The sequence below is a fragment of the Bos taurus genome, chromosome 9, assembly GCF_002263795.3.
Source record: "Bos taurus isolate L1 Dominette 01449 registration number 42190680 breed Hereford chromosome 9, ARS-UCD2.0, whole genome shotgun sequence".
In the NCBI taxonomy this organism is placed as follows: Eukaryota; Metazoa; Chordata; class Mammalia; order Artiodactyla; family Bovidae; genus Bos; species Bos taurus.
In genome coordinates, this window is record NC_037336.1 from 98,866,987 (window position 1) to 98,890,494 (window position 23,508).

Below are 23,508 nucleotides of genomic sequence, written 5' to 3' on the forward strand. Positions count from 1 at the left end.
CTTTACCTTACCATGCTTTTGTGGTATTTGATACTGTTGATTACCCTGTCCTTGAATCTGTCATTTCATAGCTTCTTAGATGCCTCTCTTCCCTAGTTCTCTTAATCTACCTCCGTTACTTCTTGGTTTGGAGCTTCTTTTCCTACTCCTTAAATGTTGCTTTTCCTAGGGTCATTCAGTTCTTTCTCCTCCCAATCCCCCCTTAGGACATCTTTTTTGTTCTTGTAGCTTTAACCAGTACGTTTGTGTATCACACTCAGACTTCTGAATCTCTGTATCTATTGGACATCTCTGATTGGGTATTCCAGAGATACTTAAAATATCTAAGGAAGTGGTCCAGTTTGAATTTCATTCAGATTATTTCTGAAGTATAAAGGAGCCTTTGGCATTAGTGTTGTCTGGTAGGCATTCTCGGGGAGGTATTTGCCTGAAGCTGTCATTTGTTTAGGCATGGAGAAATTAGGTAAAATAACTGGTTTGTATTATAGTGAATAGGAGTGTGGGCTCTGAAGTTATTTTTTAATAAAATATATTATTTGGTGTAAATTTGGTTTCTGGTAGAATTTACTTAAGACTGTAGTTTGGTTATACACAGACTTAATCCAGAGAATGACAGTATAGGTCAACAGCTCTTGACTTCTTTAAGTTTTAACACTTAATCAATGAAATCCTCCCTCACCGTCTTATTTATTTTTTTCCTGGACTAGTAAGAATATTTTTTTGTCTAACACATTTAAAATTTTTACTTTTAACAGAAATTAGCAGAGTACGGAAAGACATGTACAATGACACATTAAATGGCAGTACAGAGAAAAGGAGTGCAGAGTTGCCTGATGCTGTGGGACCTATTGTTCAGTTACAAGAGAAACTTTATGTGCCTGTAAAAGAATACCCAGATGTAAGTATATTTTGTTTATATTCAATGTTTTGTTTTGCTATTTTCCTGATTCACATTCTTTGGAAAGAGATATATCTGGTGGTAAGCATTGGCAGCTGCTTAAAAAAAATTTCACACGAGGGACTAGACGTGCGAATAATTTAAAATTACTTAAAAATATATATTTTTGTTTGGATGTTGCTGTGTCACTTTGGAAATGCACATAGTAAAGACTTAGTTCTAGATTTCAGAATTATGGAAAGAGCTTTGGCTTGAATGTCAGAAAGCACCAAGTACAACTTAGTGCTTGTCTTTGGCCCAGCCTCTGAAGCTGCATCATCCTCTCAGCAAAATGAGGGGCTAGGCTCTGATAGCTAAGGTTCCTTGCAGTGCTGAAATTTTTATCATAACCACTATTTATAATTTTTTTCATCTTCGTTCCTTGCTCAGCTATTCTCTGAGTATCCTGTCCTGGATAGCCTCCTTATACTATACAATTATTTTATAAAAGGCTCAAAACTCTTTGCCTTTTGTTACAAAGCCCTACGTGATATGGTACTTTCTGTCTCTGACCTCATCCTAAATGATTTTCCTTCTTCCTTAACACCCTGTAGTCACACTGGCTGTTAAGAATAAGTCTATTCCCAGCCCAAGTACCTTTATGTTTTCTCTGCATTGATCTTAACTGGCTGGCTTCTTCTTGTCATTAAGATTTTAGCTTAAATGTCACGTTAGAGAGGCCTCCTCTGACCATTTAATATAAAAGCAATCTGGTTATTCATTTTTTCACATACGTCTCTATTTTTCTGCAATAGCACTTATTATCTAGTTGTTTTTTGTTTTTGTTTTTAATTTGTCTCACCCCAGCAAAATATAAGGTACTTAAGAACCTGTTTTTGTTATTTACTTCTGTATTCCCAGTGCATGCAATATTGGCACATAATAGTCATCCAGTAGCTACTGAATATATCGAGGCAAATCGATGTCTTTTTGCTGAGCTTCAGAGGACTTTTCTGAAAGGAAGTACAAGAAGGAGTTGATACTGTAAAGTCAGAAATGTGATGTGCAGTCTGAGATGGATTGATTATGTGGGTACTATCGTAGTTTGGAGATTGGAAATAAATGTCAAGTTGATGGGGGAAAATGTTGATATTACATAAGGTGCATTTCTATTAATAATACAGTTTTCTTACAAGTTAATAGATTTACTCTTTTTTTTAATAAGTATTTTTGTTGCAAATATATAAATAATTCTGGATGATTTAGGCAAAAAGGAGTTTGTTGGAAGATAATTCGGTGTAGTACTAAGGGTTAAAGGAATAGCTGGAGAACAAAGCTGTATATAAGACAGGAACCAGGGCAGGTTTGAGAACCTCAGTAGTGGAAGTTTAGGCCTTCCCTGTTGAGAGCCTTGCTCTTTTTCTGTTTTTAACTTCCATTTAATAATACTGTGGTAGTTCATACAGATGCATGTATAAATTCTCCTTCAAACTCCGATTCCATCCAGGCTGCCAGGTAACATTGAGCAGCATTCCATGTGCTACATAATTTGACATCATGCCTCTCAGATTTTATTTTTAAACTTCATATTCTTAGGAGAGAGAATGTATTTTGGGCCAGTTTGCCATGAGTAAGGCCTGGGATTAACTGACATAACCTAGACCACCCTGGGTATTGGATTATTTTTAGGGATGGTAAATTGTGATTTGGGCAGCTGTCCATCCCGGTTGGTGTCTACTACTTTTGTGTTTCATTATCTCTTTAAAAGATAGTGACCTTCTCATCTGCTTGTTTAAAGGATAAAGATCCAGCAGTAGTCTTTAACGTAGACTGTGTAAGAGCATGAGACTGTGTTAGAGAATATAACCTTAACTTGCCTGATCCCCATTCTCAAAAAAAATGTCATGTACGGAGTGATGTTTCTATTGCATTACTTAAAAGACACAAGTCCTGTATAATCCTCTTAAGTCAGAAGAGATGTGTTTTATGTTGTGGATCCAAAGCGGGGAGGCACCTTTTTACTATATTCCTGTCTTTTTCCACCAGTTGAGATTCATTGTCATGGTCAGCTTCAGTTGCTGACAGGTGTGTTGGAGTGAAACAATGTCTAGTTCACTGATTCTCGAAATGTGGTCCTGGGACTGTAGTATCCACACCTCCAGGGAACTTGTAAATGTTCAAACCTCAGCCCAGACTAATTGAATCAGCAACTCCGGGCCACAGCTCAGCAGTCTGCCTTCCAAGCCACGTGGACGATACCATGTACGCTGAAGCTTGAGAAGCCCTGCTCTCATTTGTGTAGGTTGTCATCCTAAGCCAGGCTCACAGGTTGTCACGTAGGGTGCTTTTACCAGGCATTGTTTCAGGAGGCGGATGGGAGCAGTGAACTCCTGAGGAGCAGGCATTGCAGTAGGAGAGACAGACAAGAAGCAAGAGGATGTTTTCTTTAGGTCCTGTCAGTGCTGTGGGAAAAAGGAGATGCACAGTGGCTATGTATTTACAGTCAAGGAATCTCTTACAAGATGAAGGGAGTGCAGAGACAAGAGTAGAGTGATGGGGGGAGGGCATTCAAATCATCTGGAGAAAGGACGTTCGAGGCAGAGAGATCAGCAGCAGTTCAGTGCACGCTTGGAAAGTGTGATGAGATTTGAGGTTAGAAAGTTAGCAGAGTGCCTATCCTGTAGAGATTTTGGATACTCACTTCAGTTCAGTTCAGTTGCTCAGTTGTGTCCGACTCTTTGCAACCCCATGAGTCGCAGCACACCAGGCCTCCCTGTCCATCACCAACTTCTGGAGTTCACCCAGACTCATGTCCATCAAGTCAGTAATGCCATCCAGCCATCTCATCCTCTGTCGTCCCCTTCTCCTCCTGCCCCCAATCCCTCCCAGCATCAGAGTCTTTTCCAATGAGTCAACTCTTCGCATGAGGTGGCCAAAGTACTGGAGTTTCAGCTTTAGCATCGTTCCCTCCAAAGAAATCCCAGGGCTGATCTCCTTCAGAATGGACTGGTTGGATCTCCTTGCAGTCCAAGGGACTCTTAAGAGTCTTCTCCAACACCACAGTTCAAAAGCATCAATCCTTCAGGGCTCAGCCTTCTTCACAGTCCAACTCTCACATCCATAATGACCACAGGAAAAACCATAGCCTTGACTAGACAGACCTTTGTTGGCAAAGTAATGTCTCTGCTTTTGAATATGCTGTCTAGGTTGGTCATAACTTTCCTTCCAAGGAGTAAGCGTCTTTGAATTTCATGGCTGCAGTCACCATCTGCAGTGATTTTGGAGCCCAGAAAAATAAAGTCTGACACTGTTTCCACTGTTTCCCCATCTATTTCCCATGAAGTGATGGGACCAGATGCCATGATCTTTGTTTTCTGAATGTTGAGCTTTAAGCCAACTTTTTCACTCTCCACTTTCACTTTCTATTGACTGTGAAATGGAAAGCTGTGGAGTGCTGTGGGGTCAGTTAGGTTTTAGTAGCTTATTTCTGGCTTCTGTGTGGAGAAGGGCTATGGGTGATACTGACAGCAGGGAGACCAGCTAGGGGTAGAGGAGGAACTTGAACAAGAGCACTTCGAAATACTCAGATCCTACATAATTGATAACCTAAGAGCCAGTAAGATTTGCTGGCAGATTGGATATGAAGGGTGAGGGAAAACTCAGAGTAGCTCGGAGGTTTTGATTGGTTGAAGTAACAGTCACCAATTCCTGAGCTGTGAAAGACTGAGGGAAGAGCAGGTTTGGGGTGGGGCTTCACATTTCTGACTTAGAGCTGAGTTTGAAGTTTGAGATTCCCTGGTGGCTCTGCCTGCAATGCGGGAGTTTGAAGTTTGAGATTCTCTGGTGGCTTCTGCCTCCAATGTGGGAGACCTGAGTCGGACACAACTGAGCAACTTCACTTTCACTTGAAGTCAGAGATCCATATGTAGGCGTGTCAGTGAGGCAGGTGGTGTATGAGTTGTGGGTAATTACTGGCACCCCAAAATATCTATTTTATCAAAGCTTTTAAAATTAGAAATTCAGTGGTTTATAGGAGAGGAATAGATACAAGCCATTTTGGTCCTCCAGACTAGTTTTTTAATACCTTGATTTTAAATTTCCTTTGAAAGAATTTGGCAGAGTTGGAGTCTGCATGTAGTTTCTCTTTGAGGTTATCAATACATACCAAATGAATAGTATCTAACTGCTGTAGTCTGTACTAGAAACTGTATCTCATCATTTAAAAAAAATAATTAAAATGAAACAAGAGTGTCAAATTTTGGCAGTATAGAAAATATTTTTATTTCAGAATTACGAATTAGGTATTGGTCACAATTTTCTTAATATATCTTAGAGATCATTACATATGCGTTTGTCTTACCTCCTCCTTTTGTATGAGGAATTGATTTTGTGAGCGAACTCACGCTCTTTGACTCGAAAATACTTTTAGTAAAGCTGCAAAGGGGCAGGTAGTGCAGTGGTCCACACGTGTGAACTCAGCTCCTGGCTGGCCCTAGTGCTTGCATTGTGCTGTGGGCAAATCCAGTCATCATTTTCTTCATCTCTGTATAGAGGTGGTCTCTAACAGGCTTGTGAGGACGTGTAAGTGAATTAGTACATGTAAAACATTTGGAAAATGCCATAATGCTGTGTAGGTGTTGCCAGGATGTAAGCTCCAGGAGGGTGGTGGTGGTGTCCTTTTTTATAGTCTCACTGCCTGGCATAATGTCCAGTAAACGGTAGCTGTACGATAAGTATCTGTTGTGTGTATCTGTATGAAAATTTGTCTTTTAAATATTGCTGAACTTTAAAAAAAAGCTGTCTTTTAAGTTTACATATAGCAACTTATTTATAAAATAAGTGTAAACTTGGAGATACTGTTTTGGGTTTGGCTGTGTATACCTCTGGGACTGATAAGAGAAGGAAGCCTTAGATTCAGTGTTTGAGAAATGAGATTGTGCTGTATTATGTCCACAGTGTTTTTTGAATCAGTGGCTTAATGGTGTGGGAATGAGAAGATAATATGAGTAGCTTGTTGAAAATGTATTGAAAATTTTTTACAGATTTAACTTTTAGTATTTATACTTATTAATAAAGTGGATTGTATTGCATCTCTGTTAGTATTAAGCATATCCTGGAGGTGGGAATATTAATTCAGTAAAGAAAACTGCTTGATACAGTTGAGGTACTAGTGGGTTTTTGAGTCAGGTTTTGAATCCTGGCTTACTCCTTTAGTGGCTGTATTTGTCAACAATTGCCACAACAGTGCTCTATGTAAGCTGTCCTAAAACTCAGTGGCTTAAAATAACAAGTATTGATTTCTGTGTTCTTTATTTAGTCTACACTGTGTGGGCTGCAGTTCTGCTGATTGAGTTTAGCCAGCTTGGGATAGCTGGGCCAGCTGTGGGTGTTTCGGTTACCTTTATGTTACCTTTATGTTCCTGCTAGGCTCTGCCCAAGGGGGCAGCAGCTGCTTGGAGCAAGCCCTTCTCCTGGCAGGTCACTGGAGCGTCAGAGCCGAGCCAAATTGCTTAAACACCTGAAGGACCTCTGCTCTTTCTCCCTCAGCCAACATTCCCTTAGCTGGATGGTTGTCAGCTATGGATTGATCTTGCCCTTCGGGGGCATTTGGCAGTTTCTGGAGCTATTTTTGGTTGTCACAACTTGAAAGGAGTACTAATGGCATCTAGTAGAGGTGCCACGGATGCTCTTAGACATCCTACAATGCACAGGACAGCCCCAACAACAGAGAATTCTGCCCCCAGTGTCAACAGTGCTGAGGTTGCTAAACTGTGTTACCAAGTCACTCCGTCCACATGAGAAGGGACTGGAAATTGAGACTGTCACATTGACTTTGAGCCCATGTTAACTTTAGAATGTTTCCTTGTCTATAAGATCATCATAGGATTATTTAAGAGTAATGAAGATAACAAATATATGATATCTGATAGAGCACTCAGTAAGGTTCTTACGATCATGAGTAAGGAAAAAATCCCCATCCTTGAAGGAGCCCACAGTATTGTATGAAAGAGAAAAGCTGTTGCATTAAATCCTTTAAGACTATTTATCATACTTTCATAAAAGGACAAACAGGAATGAAGATTAAAGGCCATCATAGTGTTGGTTTGGCCAGTTATTAAGGAAGGACTTGTTTGAATCCATGACGATCTTATAAACAGTATGTGAATGGAGTTAACTCTGATTAATCAAAGATGTTGTATTTCAGTGAGTCAGTGATAATTGTGTCATTAAAGTTGCCTGGTTATCGTTTCTGTGCTCTGAGAAACGGCTTTATAGGATGTGCCAGAGTGGTAGAGCAAGTTCCAAACATTGGCAAGGGCTAGCTGTCAGGTGCCTTAGTTAGCCTAGTGTATATGTGAACAGATAGATTGCAAAACTGTTTTAGCTTCGGGCATGATTAAGTTGTAGTGAGACTTTTCCCAGAAATATTTTATGAAGATAATTTGACTTTGTGATGTTTTAAAAATGGGTCTTAATTTTGAACAGTTATAGTCTTGAAAGGTTTGTCTTGGATCTAAGCTGTCATGAGGACATATATTGTCAGTGTGTTTACACAGATTGTAAGATGGGTAAATGCCCTTTCAAATATTTTTTCCAGCTTGTAGGACTTCAACATGGCAATGCTAATTAATAACGTGGGTTTATAATGTTTTTCACGGTACTCTCTATGGAAAGTGAAAGTGGCTCAGTTGTGTCCAACTCTTTGCGACCCCATGGACTATACAGTCCATGGAATTCTCCAGGCCAGAATACTGGAGTGGGTAGCCTTTCCCTTCTCCAGGGGATCTTCCCAACCCAGGGATAGAACCCAGGTCTCCCACATTGCATGTGGATTCTTTACCAGCTGAGCCACAAGGGAAGCCCCAGAATACTGGAGTGGGTAGCCCAGCCCTTCTCCAGTGGCTTTTCCTGACCCAGGAATCTAACCGGGGTCTAGCTCCTAATAATAATCTATGTTAATGGTGGAACGTAATTTTTAAATTCCTTTTCAGTTTATTTCTCCTGGGCTTGCAGATAAAATTTGGCTAGTCATAGCTTCTGAGTTGGTATGGAATTATTGGTCAGATTCAGTTTCTTAAGATTGTCACCTGCAGAATGGCTGCTGAGCTGACTTTTGTTTTGGAGAAATTATAAGAGGAGAAAAGAGATCAATGCAGTTGGTTATCCTTACTTAAGCCTTTGTCCTTTGACTTTTGTGACTTTCTTGTTGTGTTGAAAGACTCAATATAAACTACTTTGGTCTTTCGATGTTCTGAGAAACTGATGGACAATAAGTAAAAATGTAACGATCGGCCAAGTCTCTCTTTTCAATGCCTAGGTTAAACCTTGATATTTGGCAGGATATGATCTTAATTACAAGTGAAAATAAAAACATCTGCACATCTCTCTTTGATATTTTATACAGAAACCTCTTAAGGATAGGTTGTTGATTTGAAGAAGGTTAGATAATATATTTTTATTGAATGGTGAAATGTTTCAGATTACATATTAACCTATTGGAGTTTGTAATTTAGCAGTACAATTTGATAACATAGAGCATGTCTTTAAGTTTTAGAAAGAGAGACTATTATTGTTGACTTAGAACTTTAAACAGGTCAATTCAGTGAAGGTCAGTTTCATGACATTTGGTTTTTAAGTTTCATTTTTATTTTACTCTGCAAGGATATTTCAAAGGCCTGCTGTGTACCAGATATTTAATAGGCTCTTTGTGGTCTGAGATATACTAAATTTCTTAGGATGTTAATAGAAATTATTCCAAAAAAGCTTTCAAGACAGTCTGAAAACTAGTTTTTTTTGGTTTAAATTTTTTCAAAGTTTAACGATTTTTAAAGTAATCTCGTCTTAAAATAGGAATGCTTTCTTTTGTAAGTAACATTTTGATATTAAAAAGGACTAGTGTGTAGAAGAACAAGCTAAAAGATGGAGTTAGTTTTTAGGGAAGAATAATTACTTGTAAGCAAATGTTTTCCAAATTCAGTTGAGATAGAAAATTTTGCCTGTGGTTTATCTTATCCAAAAAGAGATTATTAGGATCTACTTGGTTAAAATTACTGTGACAGAGGTCTTAAGGAATTAGATGGTAACCTCATCACAGGCTTTAACCTCCATATCTCTAAGATTCTCACTGAAGTAATCAAAGGAATAGAAAAATTAGAGAGAAACCTGCTCCTCAGGGGTATTGGGTGTTAGATGTTAAAGGAAAGGTCAAGGTGCTGATCTTTTTTGGCCCATTTTGAGAGAACAGTGTCTCCTGGGAGTGAGTGAAACAGTCAGTAACAGAATCTTCTTAATCCTTACCCTGTCCCCTCCAAAGCTGGTAAAAATGAAATGGGGTGTGGAGTAGTCTACAGTTATACCCCTTGAGTTTGGCCACCCGTTTTTGTGCCTGCTTAACATAGGTGATCTAAGTTTATTTTGTGAGTGAATGAACTCATTATGTATACCTTCTTTTGATTTGAGTTTGAGCAAAAAACCACTGTAGCTTTTGATAGAATTTGTCTTAACTTCTGGGCTTCCCAGGTGGCGCTGGTGGTAAAGAACCCGCCTGCCAATGGCAGGAGACGTAAGTGACGTGGTTTTACCCTGCGGACATTGAAATAGAACTTTTTAATGATTAGCCACAGAACTAAATTTAATTACTTCTTTGGTAAAGTATGTTATATGTCTTAGTAAACCCATCCCTTTAGAACTAAATAGTTTATAATAAATTAGGAAATTCCTGAAATCTAACTTTTGATTACAATGTGTGTGTTGCTCAGTCACTTCAGTTCTTTGTGACTCTCTTGTGATCCTGTGGACCGTAGCCGGCAGGCTTCTCAGTTCATGGGATTCTCCGGACAAGAGTATTGGAGTGGGTTGCCCATGCCTTCCTCCGGGGGATCTTCCTGACCCAGGGAAGGAACCCCGGGTCTCCTGCATTACAGGCAGATGCTTTACCACTGAGCCACTGGGGAGACTCTACCAGGCTGCTCTGTCCACGGGTTTTCCCAGGAAAGAATACTAGAGTGGGTAACCATTCCCTTCCTCCAGGGGATCTTCCTGACTCAGGGATCGAACCCTGGTTTGCTGCACTACAGGCTGATTATTTAACCGTCTGAGCCACCAGGAAGCTTTTCCTAAATTCAAAAACAATATCAATAAGTAGCCTGCTTACCATGAATTTGGCCACCCCCATGTTTCATATTGGTATGATAATTTTTTCTTCATTACTTGGTAAGGAATTGATTTGAGTTTAAAAAATTTATCACTGTTGTCTTGGTTGGGGTTATAGAACAGTGATTTATTACTTTTTTGCCTTTTTATTTGTAAGATTATATAAGAGCAGTACAAATTTGCAGTTTTAAGGACAGATTAAACAAAATAAAAAAGCAAAATTTGAGAAATGAGTAGAAACATGAAGAGATATGAGTATAAAACTGTAAAATTTTGGTATCTTTCAGTAGCAAGGGCCTGAAGAATGGCAGTGACAGTTGGAACAAAGACAGGGAACAGATTAAAATTAAAATCTTAAGATTTTGTAGTCTGTTACATGTGGAGGATAATACTGTAGAGGAACCAAGAGTAAGAGATGGTAAACATACTGTATTAATAGAATTTAATAATTGAAAATTATTAGAATTTTTACTTAGAATAATACAGAATCACTGTGAACTGAGTTTGTTCTTAACAATTTAGGAACATTGAAACAAGGGTAGTGTAAGTTACCAGTAAGTCAAATGTAACTAAAATTTATGCCCCAGAAGAGCAGGTTTCTTTAAGAGCTGTATTAGTACTTTTGGAGCAGTTATGAGAGTGATATTTATGCAGCAAAATTTAAGAAACCAGTTTCAAAGAGCCTTAGGCTGTATTCATAATCAATACATGGTCAGGATTACTAAATATTTGATATCTCAGACTTACCTGCAGGGTCTGAGGTAACACTTGTAAGCTCAGTCTTGATTCAAATAATTGTACTGTTCTCTGTGTGTGTGTCTTGTGCTGAAGTCTATGCATACTTGCCATTGAATCATGTGGATGAAGTAATGATCATGTACAAGTTTTCATTCATGTGAAAGGTTTGGTTAAGGTACAAAGGATGTGGATGTTGAGCCTAGTCAGTAACAGACAGATGAGGATATTGAAAAGGGGTGGTCATGTGAAAGGAGTATGGTAATGGTATGTTCTGTGATATATGTGGAAAATAAATTACATTTGGGCTCATTGTGAAAGTCAACTTAAATCTGAAGAGGGTTTTTCTAGACTTTGTGCTAAACATTTTGAGCTACCCATTGAACACCTGGTGGAATCAGGGTCTTTAGAAGAGAGGCTTTATGCTATACTGATGAAGTGTCTGGACTCTAGGTGTTCTAGGATTGGGACTACTTTTGTAGCCTCAAATGTGTTAAATGGAGAGGATAATGGTAACTACCTTCTAGTGTGTTGTGAGGATTACGTGACTTAATGCAGGTAAGTCTTCCCTGATAGCAGAGTTGATAAAGAATCCACCTGCAATGCAGGAGACCCCGGTTTGATTCCTGGGTTGGGAAGATCCACTGGAGAAGGGATAAGCTACCCACTCCAGTATTCTTGGGCTTCCTTTGTGGCTCAGCTCGTAAAGAATCTGCCTGCAATGTGGGAGACCTGGGTTTGATCCCAGGTTGGGAAGATCCCCAGTGGCTACCCATTCCAGTATTGGCTACCCATTCCAGTATTCTGGCCTGCATAATTCCGTGGACTATACAGTCCATGGGATCGCAAAGAGTTGGACACGACTGAGCCACTTTCACTTTCTTTCACTTTTCAATGTGGCTAAAGTGCCAAGCATCGAAGTTCACTTTTGAGGAACACTCATAGTAGAACATACTTCATAGTACTCAACATCTAAGAAATGCTGAATAACATAGTCCTTGCGCTTACGATGCTTCCATATTGAGGCATCATTAGAGAGAGACCTGCTCCTCAGAGCTACTGGCTGTTAGGTGTTACAGGAAAGGTCAAGGTGCTGATCTCTTTTTGTCCCATTTTGGGAGAGCAGTGTCTCTTGGGAGTGAGTGAAGCAGTCAGTAACAGAATCTTCTTAATCTTAACCCTCTCCCCTCCAAAGCTGGTGAACGAAATGGGTCTGGTGTAGTCCGAGGCTATACCACTTGAGCCTGGCCACCCAGTTTGGGGTGGGAAATAACAGTTGTTTCTGTGACATCATTAACTCTCACTTGAATTTTATTCCGAAAACAGGCGTCCATTTAATAAGTTTTTGGGACGTGTGAGCGTTCCTGTGCTGCCTGTGTTCATTTCTTCTCTGTGCTGTATGTCGTGTGAGGCACTGTGGATTCACATACACACACGTACGCGCGGTGCTGGTTTCCGATTTCAAAAGAATGCTCTATAAAAGACATGCAGATGATTGCAGACGGTGAGACAGGAGGGCTTTAAGAGGTGGGTCCTCACTTAGGGGAAAACAGCAGTCTCTAGGAATTAACAGCCAAAGAAGTCACTGAAGGACTGCTTGAGCTTAATACTATGAAATGAGAATTTGATGTGTTTGGTGAGAAGAGAAGAGAAAGAAAGGTATTACAGGGAACAAAAATTCAAAGTCCCCGCTGTTTTAGAGAACAACATGTTTCTGAACAGAAGGCTAAACGCAAAGATAAAGGTTTGAAAAGTAGCTAGGGATCTTTTAAAAGGCCTCGTGTGTAAGTGTTTGGGCCTCACACTTTCACAGATATTGTCTTCTGTTTGTGTCATCAGACCCTTGTTGGTTTTCATTGCCTTCATATCTTTTATTTTAATTGATAATTTCTTGTTTTTCTGAGTACGTGTTATTTAGCTTCCTAAAGAATAATCATCTTATTAACCTGAGTTTGTTTTGAATGGTTTCCTCTTTTTTGCAAATTATATTTATACTCAGAAGAGAAAGACTTGACATGATTTAGGTTATCCAGATTCATATGCTATAAATTTAATATTTTGGTTATTATTGGTTACTTTTCTTCACTTTTGCATCTGTTGGTGTAAATGCTTCTTATATGTCCTGTGCCACCAACAGATGTGTATGAAGGCCTAATATACGATTGGTTTGCAGAATGGTTCCTATAGTAATTATGTACCTTAAGGAGACATATCTGGCTGCTTATCTGGAATTAACATGAAGATAGACAAGGGATAAGACATCTGTCTCTCCAAAAGTACATGACATTTTGATATATTCATTTTTTTTTTAAACAGAAGACTTTCATTGATTTTTTTTTTTTTCCCCTAAACTCTAATGTCTCTGGCCATACTGGTTTCAGTTGGTTTAGTTCTGACGTGAATGTTGATTGGTGTTTTCATTTATGTTAGTGAGTAGATGAAAGTGAAAATCACTAGACGTATGTCGAAACTTTATTGTTCATAAATGTCCAGGCAGTTTGTTTGCTAAATTGGATAATGACTTCAAATATTGGAAGAAGGCTATGCTATTCACAGTGGACTTTAGATGTAGCAAACTTTTAAATTTAACCTGCATTGTTAACCTTTTCTCGTTTACTGTCATCAGTCGAGTCAATGAAATTATAAATCAAATCAAACAAGATATTCTGGTATTTTTAATTAAAAGCAGTTGTATGGCTAAGTAGTCATAACTTTTCTCTCGTCTTACATACTTGCATAAGATGGCTTACTAGTGTTGACTACATTAGAAGTGGTCCATTTTTATCTGCCGAACAGAAGACTTTATCAAGAAATACACATTTGTGTGTATGTGTTTGATACTATGTTGCTTACATGATATGATGTAACATTTATAAATATCTAACTTAAAATTGGAAAAGACCCTGAGGAGGAGAAGGGGATGACAGAAGATAAGGTGCTTGGATGGTATCACCAACTCGATGGACATGAGTTTGAGCAAGCTCTGGGAGTTGGTGATGGGACAGGGAGGCCTCGTGTGCTGCAGTCCTTGGGGTCACAAAGAGTCGGACATGACTAAGCGACTGAACTGAACTTAAAATCACCTTAGCTATACTAGACAAAATATTTAAAAACAGAGCATCAGTTTATTGTGCGAAAGACAATCCAAAGAAGTGCATCTTGCATTTTTAAAATTGTTTTTCCAAAATTTTAAGCAGAAATTAAACATGTCTTAGAAGCATATCATTGAAATGAATGCTTTTGGAAATCATTTTTTAATACGCTTTGATAGTGTGCCACAAAACATTTTATTTTTGATTGTACATTTCTTAAAAGGTTAGTGGAAATATTTGCTATAATACTTTATGTTCTATCATTGAGAGAACTAATTTCTATTTAAAATTAAGTCAGCAGCATCAAATAGCATTAGACATGATTGTTGTTGACCTCTTCTTTAGAAATTAACATGCCACTTGAGGGCGATATAATTGGTAAGCCACAGAGAGGTCTGTACATAAACAGTAGGGTTAATGAGTGTCTTTCTTTTTTTTTTTTTCCTCTTTTCTTCTTTCTTTCCCTTCTTTTGGCCTTTAAATTTTGCAGTTAGCTTAGGCTGTTTGAAATTATTTTCTTTGAATGTGTTGTGACATTGTTTTAATTGAATGAAGCTGCAGAACTAGCATGATAAATCAACACAGAATGAATTAAGGCAAACAATATTAACTTGGAAATTGGTTGCAGTAGACAAAGCAGCTGCTGTGATTAAGTTTTTTCCTTCTCTACTTACACCATTTTGAGAAGGACGACCTTGATGGTTTCGAGTATATTTGAGTCCCAGTGGTATGCACTTAAACACATTTGAGCTGTTTTTTGCTGGTTGTGGTGCAGTAGAGGTTGGTTCATTTTTAAGATTAGGAAAATTTTGTTACGGATTTAATGTTTGACTGGCTTTAAAACATTTTTTATTTAGTAAATAATAATTGGGAGTATTAGCTATGGCAGAAAACCTTTCCTGTGTAATGCTGTGGTTTTAGCAAAAGAGATTTAATATATGAAAAGAAAGAATGTGCCAAAGATGGCCTCTTTAGGGTTTGTGTATCAGGAGTGGAGCCAACCACTTTTAACAGAGGGCACAAATTCAGACGTTACATATTCGTTATATGACATGCTGAAGTACCTTCATTCATGCTGCATTTTTCCACACATTCTTTTGCTTGTTTCAGATACATAAGGTATATTTTTTATATGAGTTATAAGATCTGTATAGAGCACAACTGTAATAGAGGAAAAGCTGGCAAAAGTTACTTATTTTAAGAAACAGTCAAGATACCAAATAGAATAAAGTCATTTTCACAGATTTCTTGAGAGCAAGGAGAATTTCTCCTCTTTCTCCTCCTCCCCTTTCTCCTTAGGGAAAAAAAAAAAAATTATAGCATCTATTTCACTCTTGACTGAGTAGCAGACCATGGATACATATTTCATTAGGTTGAACTTGAAAATAAAAGGTTGTTTCCTATTTTACTGAAAAATACTCAAAGTCAGTGAGGCATGGAATGTGGAAATTCTTGTCTCTGTTCAGATTGTTTGAGGAAAGGAGAGGGAATGAACTTTACAGAATCTTTGCCTATATATAAAGATAGGGGGTTAGCAAGGCCTGTTGATAGATTTTCTGTGGTAGGTGTCTTTTTCTCTTTCTCAGACCCTCATTCTAATATATTTTTACCCTGTACTGCCTGAAATCAGTCACTTCTAGATCTACTTAGATTTAAAGGCAGCCTTTTTAAAAATTTCATGGGCTTCTCTGTTAAGTACTAAGGGTAATTCAGAGCAGCTGAACAATTTCAGTAAAATAGGATACAGAAGGGAAAAAAACAAACAAACAGCAAACAGACATCTGCTTGAATGCATCAGAGACCCAGCAGGATTGTGAAGAACTGCTAATTCAGGATTCCTGGGAGGACAGAGAATCAAGGTTGGATGTAAGCCTGGCTTTGTGAAACTGCTTCTCCTCTAGCTAGGTGTGTTTGCTGAACCTGGAGAGGACAGCGGCGAGGCTAAGCTTTGGGGGACAGAGGTCTAACCTATGTAAGCTCCTTCCCATCTCCAGTCTGTGCTTTGGGGAGGAATCTGATGGGTGTGCATTCAGGGGTAAGAGGGAACTAATTTCCTAGGCCTTTACAGACTTTGCATGTCAGCATCAAAGTTGTGTCAACCTCAATAAGTGGAATTGTATTGAGATGATCTTAGGTTGCTAGTTAACAATAGGTGCCTGGCAGAAGCTGACATATATTCCCTCTGGAGAAAGATAACATCACCTTAGGCCTTATATTATTTCTGTAAGCTGTTTAGTAAATACGTTGTCTGGCACACGCTAGAAAACAAGCAAACACACAAAGAATACAAGATGATGTTAAAAAAAATCTGAAGAAATAAGACAAAAGAAGCACATTCATCAAGACTCTAGATACTAGGATTATGCCATATTTCTCCAACTTGTCTTTGGTCTTCATACAAACAATAAGCATAACTTTTATATAGACTCAGACTTTATAAAAGTTATGCTTATTGTTTGTATGGAGACCAAAGACAAGTTGGAGAAATATGGCAGAGTTATGGGAGCTATGAAAGAAGAGTCAAACTGAATATGTCAGAGAAATAGAAAGTATAAAAGAAAAATCAAACTGAAAAATTGCTTAACTGGGATTAATAGATTTAACAGAAGACTCAAAGCTTTTGAAGAGGGAATTAATGAACTGAAAATTACCTCAGTTGAAAATTCAGTATGAAAATAAATTTAAATATCTTATAAATATCTTTATATCTTAATATATGTAGGCTTAAGGGCAAAAGGTACTACTGGAGAAAAGACCACTTCATAATGACAGAAGAATATAATTTTGTATATACCAACAACACAGTTTCTAATTGTATAAAGCAAATAAAACTGAAAGAAATAGACAAAAGTTAGTCACAGAGGAGTTTGCCTCCTTTTTTTTTCCTAAGATTTTTTTGATATGGACCATTTTTAAAGTCTTTAGTGAATTTGTTACAATTTTGTTACAACAATTTGCTTCTGTTTTATATTCTGGCTTTTTGGCCCCAAGGCATGTGGGATCCTAGCTCCCTAAGACAGGGAGCAAAATTTCACTCCCTGCATTGGAAGACAAAGTCCCAACCATTGGACTGCCAAGGAAGTCTCATGAACACCCATGGAATATTTAGAAAAATTGATTATGTACTGTGCTTAAAAGTCTGAACAAGTATTCAGTTCAGTTCAGTCGCTCAGTCGTGTCCAACTCTTTGCAACTCCGTGAACCGCAGCACACCAGGCCTCCCTGTCCATCACCAACTCCCGGAGTTTACACAAACTCATGTGCATCGAGTCGGTGATGCATTCCAGCCATCTCATCCTCTGTCATCCCCTTCTCTTCCTGCCCTCAATTTTTCCCAGCATCAGGGTCTTTTCCAGTGAGTCAGCTCTTCGCATCAGGTGGCCAAAGTATTGGAGTTTCAGCTTCAGCATCAGTCCTTCCAATGGACACCCAGGACTGATCTCCTTTAGGATGAACTGGTTGGATCTCCTTGCAATCCAAGGGACTCTGCAGATTCTTCTCCAGCACCACAGTTCAAAAGCATCAATTCTTCGGTGTTCAGCTTTCTTCACAGTCCAACTCTCACATCCATACATGACCACTGGAAAAACCATAGCCTTGACTAGACGGACCTTTGTTGGCAAAGTAATGTCTCTGCTTTTGAGTATGCTGTCTAGGTTGGTCATAACTTTCCTTCTAAGGAGTGAGCGTCTTTTAATTTCATGGCTTCAGTCACCATCTGCAGTGATTTTGGAGCCCCAAAAAATAAAATCTGACACTCTTTCCACTGTTTCCCCATCTATTTCCCATGAAGTGATGGGACCAGATGCCATGATCATTTTCTGAATGTTGAGTTTTAAGCCAACTTTTTCACTCTCCTCTTTCACTTTCATCAAGAGGCTTTTTAGTTCCACTTTACTTTCTGCTGTAAGGGTGGTATCATCTGCATATCTGAGGTTATTGATATTTCAGCTTAGAGGAATACTTAAAGCTTTAAAAGTATATTTATTGGAAAAGAAGAAAGGGTGCAATACGCTGAGCATTCGTTTCATAATATCAGGAAAAGTACAGCAGATTAAATGTAAAAGAAGTAGAAGGAAGGAAGTAATAAAGGTAAGAGTAGAAATTAGTTTAAGACCCCTGAAAACCATCACAAAATGAAGAAAATCAATGTATTGGCTGGCTACTACTGCATTTTAATGAGCTACCCCAGAAACTTATGTTCAAACAACCACCACTTACTTAGCTCCTGCTTCTCTTGTGCATGCTGGTCGCTTTTGTTCAGGCTGGGCTCACCACAGTGGTTCTTCTGATCGGCACCTGTAGTCAGCTGTGGGTTAGCCAGGCCCCTCTGCTCTTAATAGTTACCTGGGTGTGGGCCGGCATGGAGTGGGTTAGTCTGAGACTGTTACATGGGAATAATAGGGCCTAAGAGAGAAAGTACACATAAGACTGAGCCTTAGGCTTTTAACACACACATTATTCTTTTCATACATTGTATTGGAAAGCCAGCCAGCATGCTAACCCCAGATTCAAGAGGTGAGAGGAACTGCAGAATTACACTGCAAATGGCGTAGGTTAAGGATGCATGGGTAATTGTGGTCAGTTTTGAATGACCTGTCTACAAATTTAATTTAAAATTATTTTTATCAGTCTACCCCTCTCAACAGTAGAAAAGGTACATTCTTTGTAAAGACTGGAAGACTGATCAAGAGAAAGGATGATATAGATAGCCAGTCAGAATTGAAGTGGGACCATTGTTACAGATCCTGTAGATACTAAGACGAAAAGTCCATGAAAGCTTTATATCATCAAATTTGAAAATTTAAACTACATTGACATATTTTTAGATAAACACAAGTTACCAAAATTGACATATGAAGGAATAGGAAATCTAAATTAGGTAACTGAATCCATAATTGAAAACCTGAACTGAGAAAAAAATACTCTAGACCCGGGTGACTTCACCACTGATTTCTCTTCGGTATTTAAAGGAGGAATAGTACAAGTTAGCTTCTATGAGCCATTCCAAAGAGCTGAAAAAGGGGGACTACATCCCAACACATTTTGAGTCCAGTATAATCTTGATGCCTAAGCCCTAAGAAACATATTGTGAAAAAGGAAAATTACAAGGCAGTTCCATTTGTGAATGTAAATTTAAAAAATAAAATTGTCACCAAATTGCTAACAAGCTGAACCTAGTGATCTATAATAAAAGATAATGTGATTAAGTTTATTGTAGAACTATAAGCATGATTTAACATTTGATAATGAATTGTAATCCATTGCATTACCAGAATAAAGGAGAAATACTATGATTGTCTCGGTGGAAAAATGTGATACATTTAAACATCCATTCATGACTAAAAATAAAAACTCTTAATGAATTAGGGAATAGAATGGAATTTTCTTAATCTGCTGAAGTATACACAGATTACTTCAGACTTCATAGTGAACTATTGAGAACTTTATTCTTGGAATGAGTCAAGGATAATACACTTGATTTGACTTTGAACCCATGATGTGCTGGCCAGTGCTGTAAGGATGGCCAAAAAAAGAAATTAAAAATATGATTGAAGTTAGGTATTTTTTCTTTTCTCTTATTTGCAAGTGATATGAATCTTTACCAAAAGAATCCAAAAGAACCTACAGAAAAATTAAAATGAAGGAAGAAGAAACAGGGTTGCTGGGTATACTGTATGATACAAAAAGATGAATTATGATTTCACATGTAAAAAAACAAACATGAAATAAAAATATGATTTACAGTAGCAAAAACGAAGCCCCAAATGTTTTGGAATAAATCAAACAAAATCAAGTAAAGGCACACCAAGAAAGCTTTGTATTCTTGAGAGAAATCGAAAAACACCTAACCAAATGACAAAATTATACCATATTCATGATCCTGAAGATTGTTCTAACATCCCAGTAAAAATTATTGCTAGTATCATTTTAGAAATTAACCAGCTATTTCTGAAATCTGTATAGAGGCACAAAGACTGAGACATCTTTGAAAGAGGAGCAAGGTGAACTAACATGCTATCCTGTGTATTAAGATTTTGAAAATAAAGTTACATTAAATGACAGTGAGATACTAAGCCAAGTAGCTTAATAGAGAACCCAGAAGTAGACCCATATGTATAAGCATGTATAGGTGTTACTTAAAACAAGAAATGACACTGCACTGTAGGGCAGGGGAAAGGATGGTCTCTTCAGCAACATGTGGCGGGACAGTTGGGCAGCCACGGGAGGGAACAGGAGAAGAGAAGATTGTTCTCGCATCATGGACATCACTTCCTGGCACACTGTAGACATAGATAAGAAAATCATAACAGTAAAGCTTCTGCAAATTAATACAGAGGATATCTTGATGACCTTGGGATGGGGAAAGACTACCTTTAAACAGGACACAGAAAATATTGTTAAGAGAAGACATGAGCTGCATTAAAATTATATATAATTCAATTCAGTCTGCTTAAATTAAGTCATCTTAAGACACCATTAAAGATGAAAATGGTAAGCCACAGGAAGGGAAAAGGTATTTGCCACACGTGTGACCGCAAAGTAGAAATCAATAAGACAGCAAAACAACACAATAGAATGGTCTGAAAACTTCACATGTGCTTCAAAAAATACACATCTGAATGACCAAAAGCGTAAGTGTTGAAATGTATCAGAGCAAAATCCTCTCCTCTTCTCGGAATGTAACTGTGTATGACTGATTTAGAAAGTAGTTTAGTGCTGTCTACTGAAGGAGTTTTGGGGGAATTTTCTGGGAGATGGTGAAGGACAGGGAAGCTTGGCATGCTGCAGTCCATGGGGTGGCAGAGTAGGACACAACTAAGCCACTGAACAACAATCTCCTTTACCAGCAGTCTTTTCCCTAATGGGACAGTCCTTTGTCCTGCTTCTTTATAGTTTGTACACTCTTGCATGCAAGGGCCTTCCTTAAGTTAGAGCATTCCTCAAGTCTTTGGTGAACTTTGTCTATACATACTTAAGAATGAAGCACAGAATATGAATTAGAAGCTCGTATTCTTGAATGGGGCTAGCTCATTGCAGGGTTCAGTGGGAGCTGATCACCTGAAGCTAAGTGTCAGCCTTTGAGAATGGAGCCAAATGCTACAGTGTGAGAGTCTTTTCTTCGGGCATCTTTTCTATAGATGAAAACTCAAGCCTGATACCTGCAAAGTTAGATGCCTGGCTATTGCTCCTCTTTGAGAAGGCTTTGTATCATTTCCATCTTTTCTTTCTGGTTTTCTGCAGAACTCAATGCGTGAGTTTCTGGTCTCTCTGGAGTTTTGTAGGTCAGATTTGCCATTTGATCATATCCCCTTCTGTGGACATTCTGAGCTTACTTGTTGATTGAGGGCCTGAGGCTTCCTAAACTGAATTTGTAGTAGACTTCATAGACTGTGACCCACTGTGTGGCGGACTTTGTATTGGACGTTTCTTATATATTGTGCTGTACACACGTGCAGTTCCTCATCACAGCAGTTCCGGAAAGCGTTGTCTCCATCACATGATTGAGGCTTGTTTTATATGACTTCCCGATTCTTAATTATTGCTTAATATTGGAGCTTGAATACCAGTTGGGGTCTGTATGCTTTCCAAGTATAGACGTGTAATCATAATACAGTCCTTCAAGTACAGTACAGTACTTCAGTTTATTTAGATGGGGGATATGAGAGGAGGGCTCTTTGACTGGATGACTGCAAGGGTTTAGTTGGTTGAAGAGGTAGGTCAAGTCCTATATGCCAAAAACTAGGCAAGGGTAAAGGGTTTTATTTGAATGTAAAGACATAGTTCAGGCAGATTTCAGAATTTGGAATCTTGTATAGCTGGGTCAAGGACCTGAGAGTCTTTGCTTGGGGTGGAAGAACTGATGTCACAGTCCCCTAGGGAATAGGACTTTCTTCCATCCTCAAATGCGTACGCACACATGTTTCATTTGGGAATCACTTCTCTAAGATGTGGCAGTGCTGGTGAGCAGCTGAGGCAAAGCAGGCAGCCTCTGGAGCACAGAAGACTGAGGAAGTGCCCTCGCTTCTTAAGCGCTGAGAGCAGTGAATTCTGGCATGTTAATGTTATGTAACGATACACTAACAGTAGGAATAAAATGCAGGAAAAAAGTAGGAAGCATAGGTATCAGTAACCTGTTTGAATAAGTTGATAAAAACCACCCATGGATCTTTGTGGAACTGATGATATTCATTTTCTTGTCTTTTATATAGATGACATATTAATAAGGAAAATTTACTTTCCAGTGTTTATAGTCAATCTGTTCCTCTCACTGGCCTTTTAAAAAAATTAACTTCTATGTGTGAATATTAGAAGTTTCTGTGGAGGGATGATAATTATTTATACAGTTATTTCTTATCACTGTCCTTTTTGTGACAAGAGTTAAGGTTCTTTGTTAAAGTAGTAGTATGAACTAAAGGAAGAGATGGGAAATAGGAAAATAAGGATGCAGATACAAAATTGTGCAAAGATTGTGGGGAAAAAATGTAGACTCCTACGTCTTAAATAGTTAGTATAGTGTGGAATACAGTTTTGGCCATCAGTGTTCTGGCAGCCAGCCCCAAAACACAATGCTTTCTGAACAGTCGCTGAAGTATAACTTAGATCAATAAGATAGGAATTTCCCCCAGGGATTTCTGTATAAAAGGCAGCCACTATTTAACATAATAAATAGCTCCTGGAACCCAGTCATAGAAGGGATTTGTTGAACTTTTCATGTACACTTGTTTAGAGTGTGCATATTGATGGGCAGTTGAATACAGCACCTGTTTTAGGTAGATTCTGCTGTTCCTAATCCATGATTTGTATTAATGCACATGAAAATTTCAAGCTAAACCATGAACTGCTATCATTACACCCTCAAACTTGGCAAGAAATTAATAAGATTTTATTTCAACTTAGTATTTTTAAAAATTTAATTAGAGAAAGTTAAGTATATACTTTAAGTGACTAATGCACGATGTTGGTTTTTTTTCCCCCCAGTTTAATTTTGTTGGGAGAATCCTTGGACCTAGAGGACTTACTGCTAAACAGCTTGAAGCAGAAACAGGATGCAAGATCATGGTCCGAGGCAAAGGCTCAATGAGGGATAAGAAGAAGGTAAGTCCTTGAAAATGGGGCCGTCCTTTATGTGAATAATGTACTTACACTTTTGAATTTTAATAACAAAATATCTAGATCTTAAAGCAGTATATGTTATTTCATGTCAGAAAATTTTTAACTTTTTAAAGGTGGTGTCATGATTTTCTCTTTTTGATTATCATTACTTTTCATTTAGTTAGCTAATAACAGTTAATCCATCATATTCATGTTGGTTTTTACACTTGAGAAGCCGCCAGTTTGGAAGTTAGACTATTCAGTGTTGTATGTATTAAAGATGTAACTGAAACTTTGAAAAATCTAAAATGTTTCTCTTGATGAGATTTACATGAGAAGAATCAAATGAATTACTGTGGATTTATGTCATCTCATCAGGAGAGTGAGTAAGTGTGGAGGAAGGCTTATAAGTAGCCATACAGGAGTCATTTTGGTTTTCACCAGCATTTCACGTTGAGTTTGTTTTCCAGCTATTTTGCTTTAAAGTATATTGTTGTTGTTTTCTGCTTTTCTTCCTTTTGCCACTTCTTACTTTTCTAGTTTAATTGATGAACA

General features: G+C 38.2%; 1 protein-coding gene across 7 annotated transcripts in view; it reads left to right on the top strand.

Annotated features, from left to right (window-relative positions):
* Nucleotides 1-23,508, top strand: part of QKI (QKI, KH domain containing RNA binding) — a 160,425-nt gene that overhangs the window by 46,444 nt on the left and 90,473 nt on the right. For all 7 annotated transcript variants that reach the window (XM_024996433.2, XM_024996431.2, XM_024996434.2 and 4 more), the window contains 2 exon segments: nucleotides 756-898; nucleotides 22,840-22,956. In XM_024996433.2, the coding sequence (XP_024852201.1) occupies nucleotides 756-898; nucleotides 22,840-22,956 (260 nt within the window).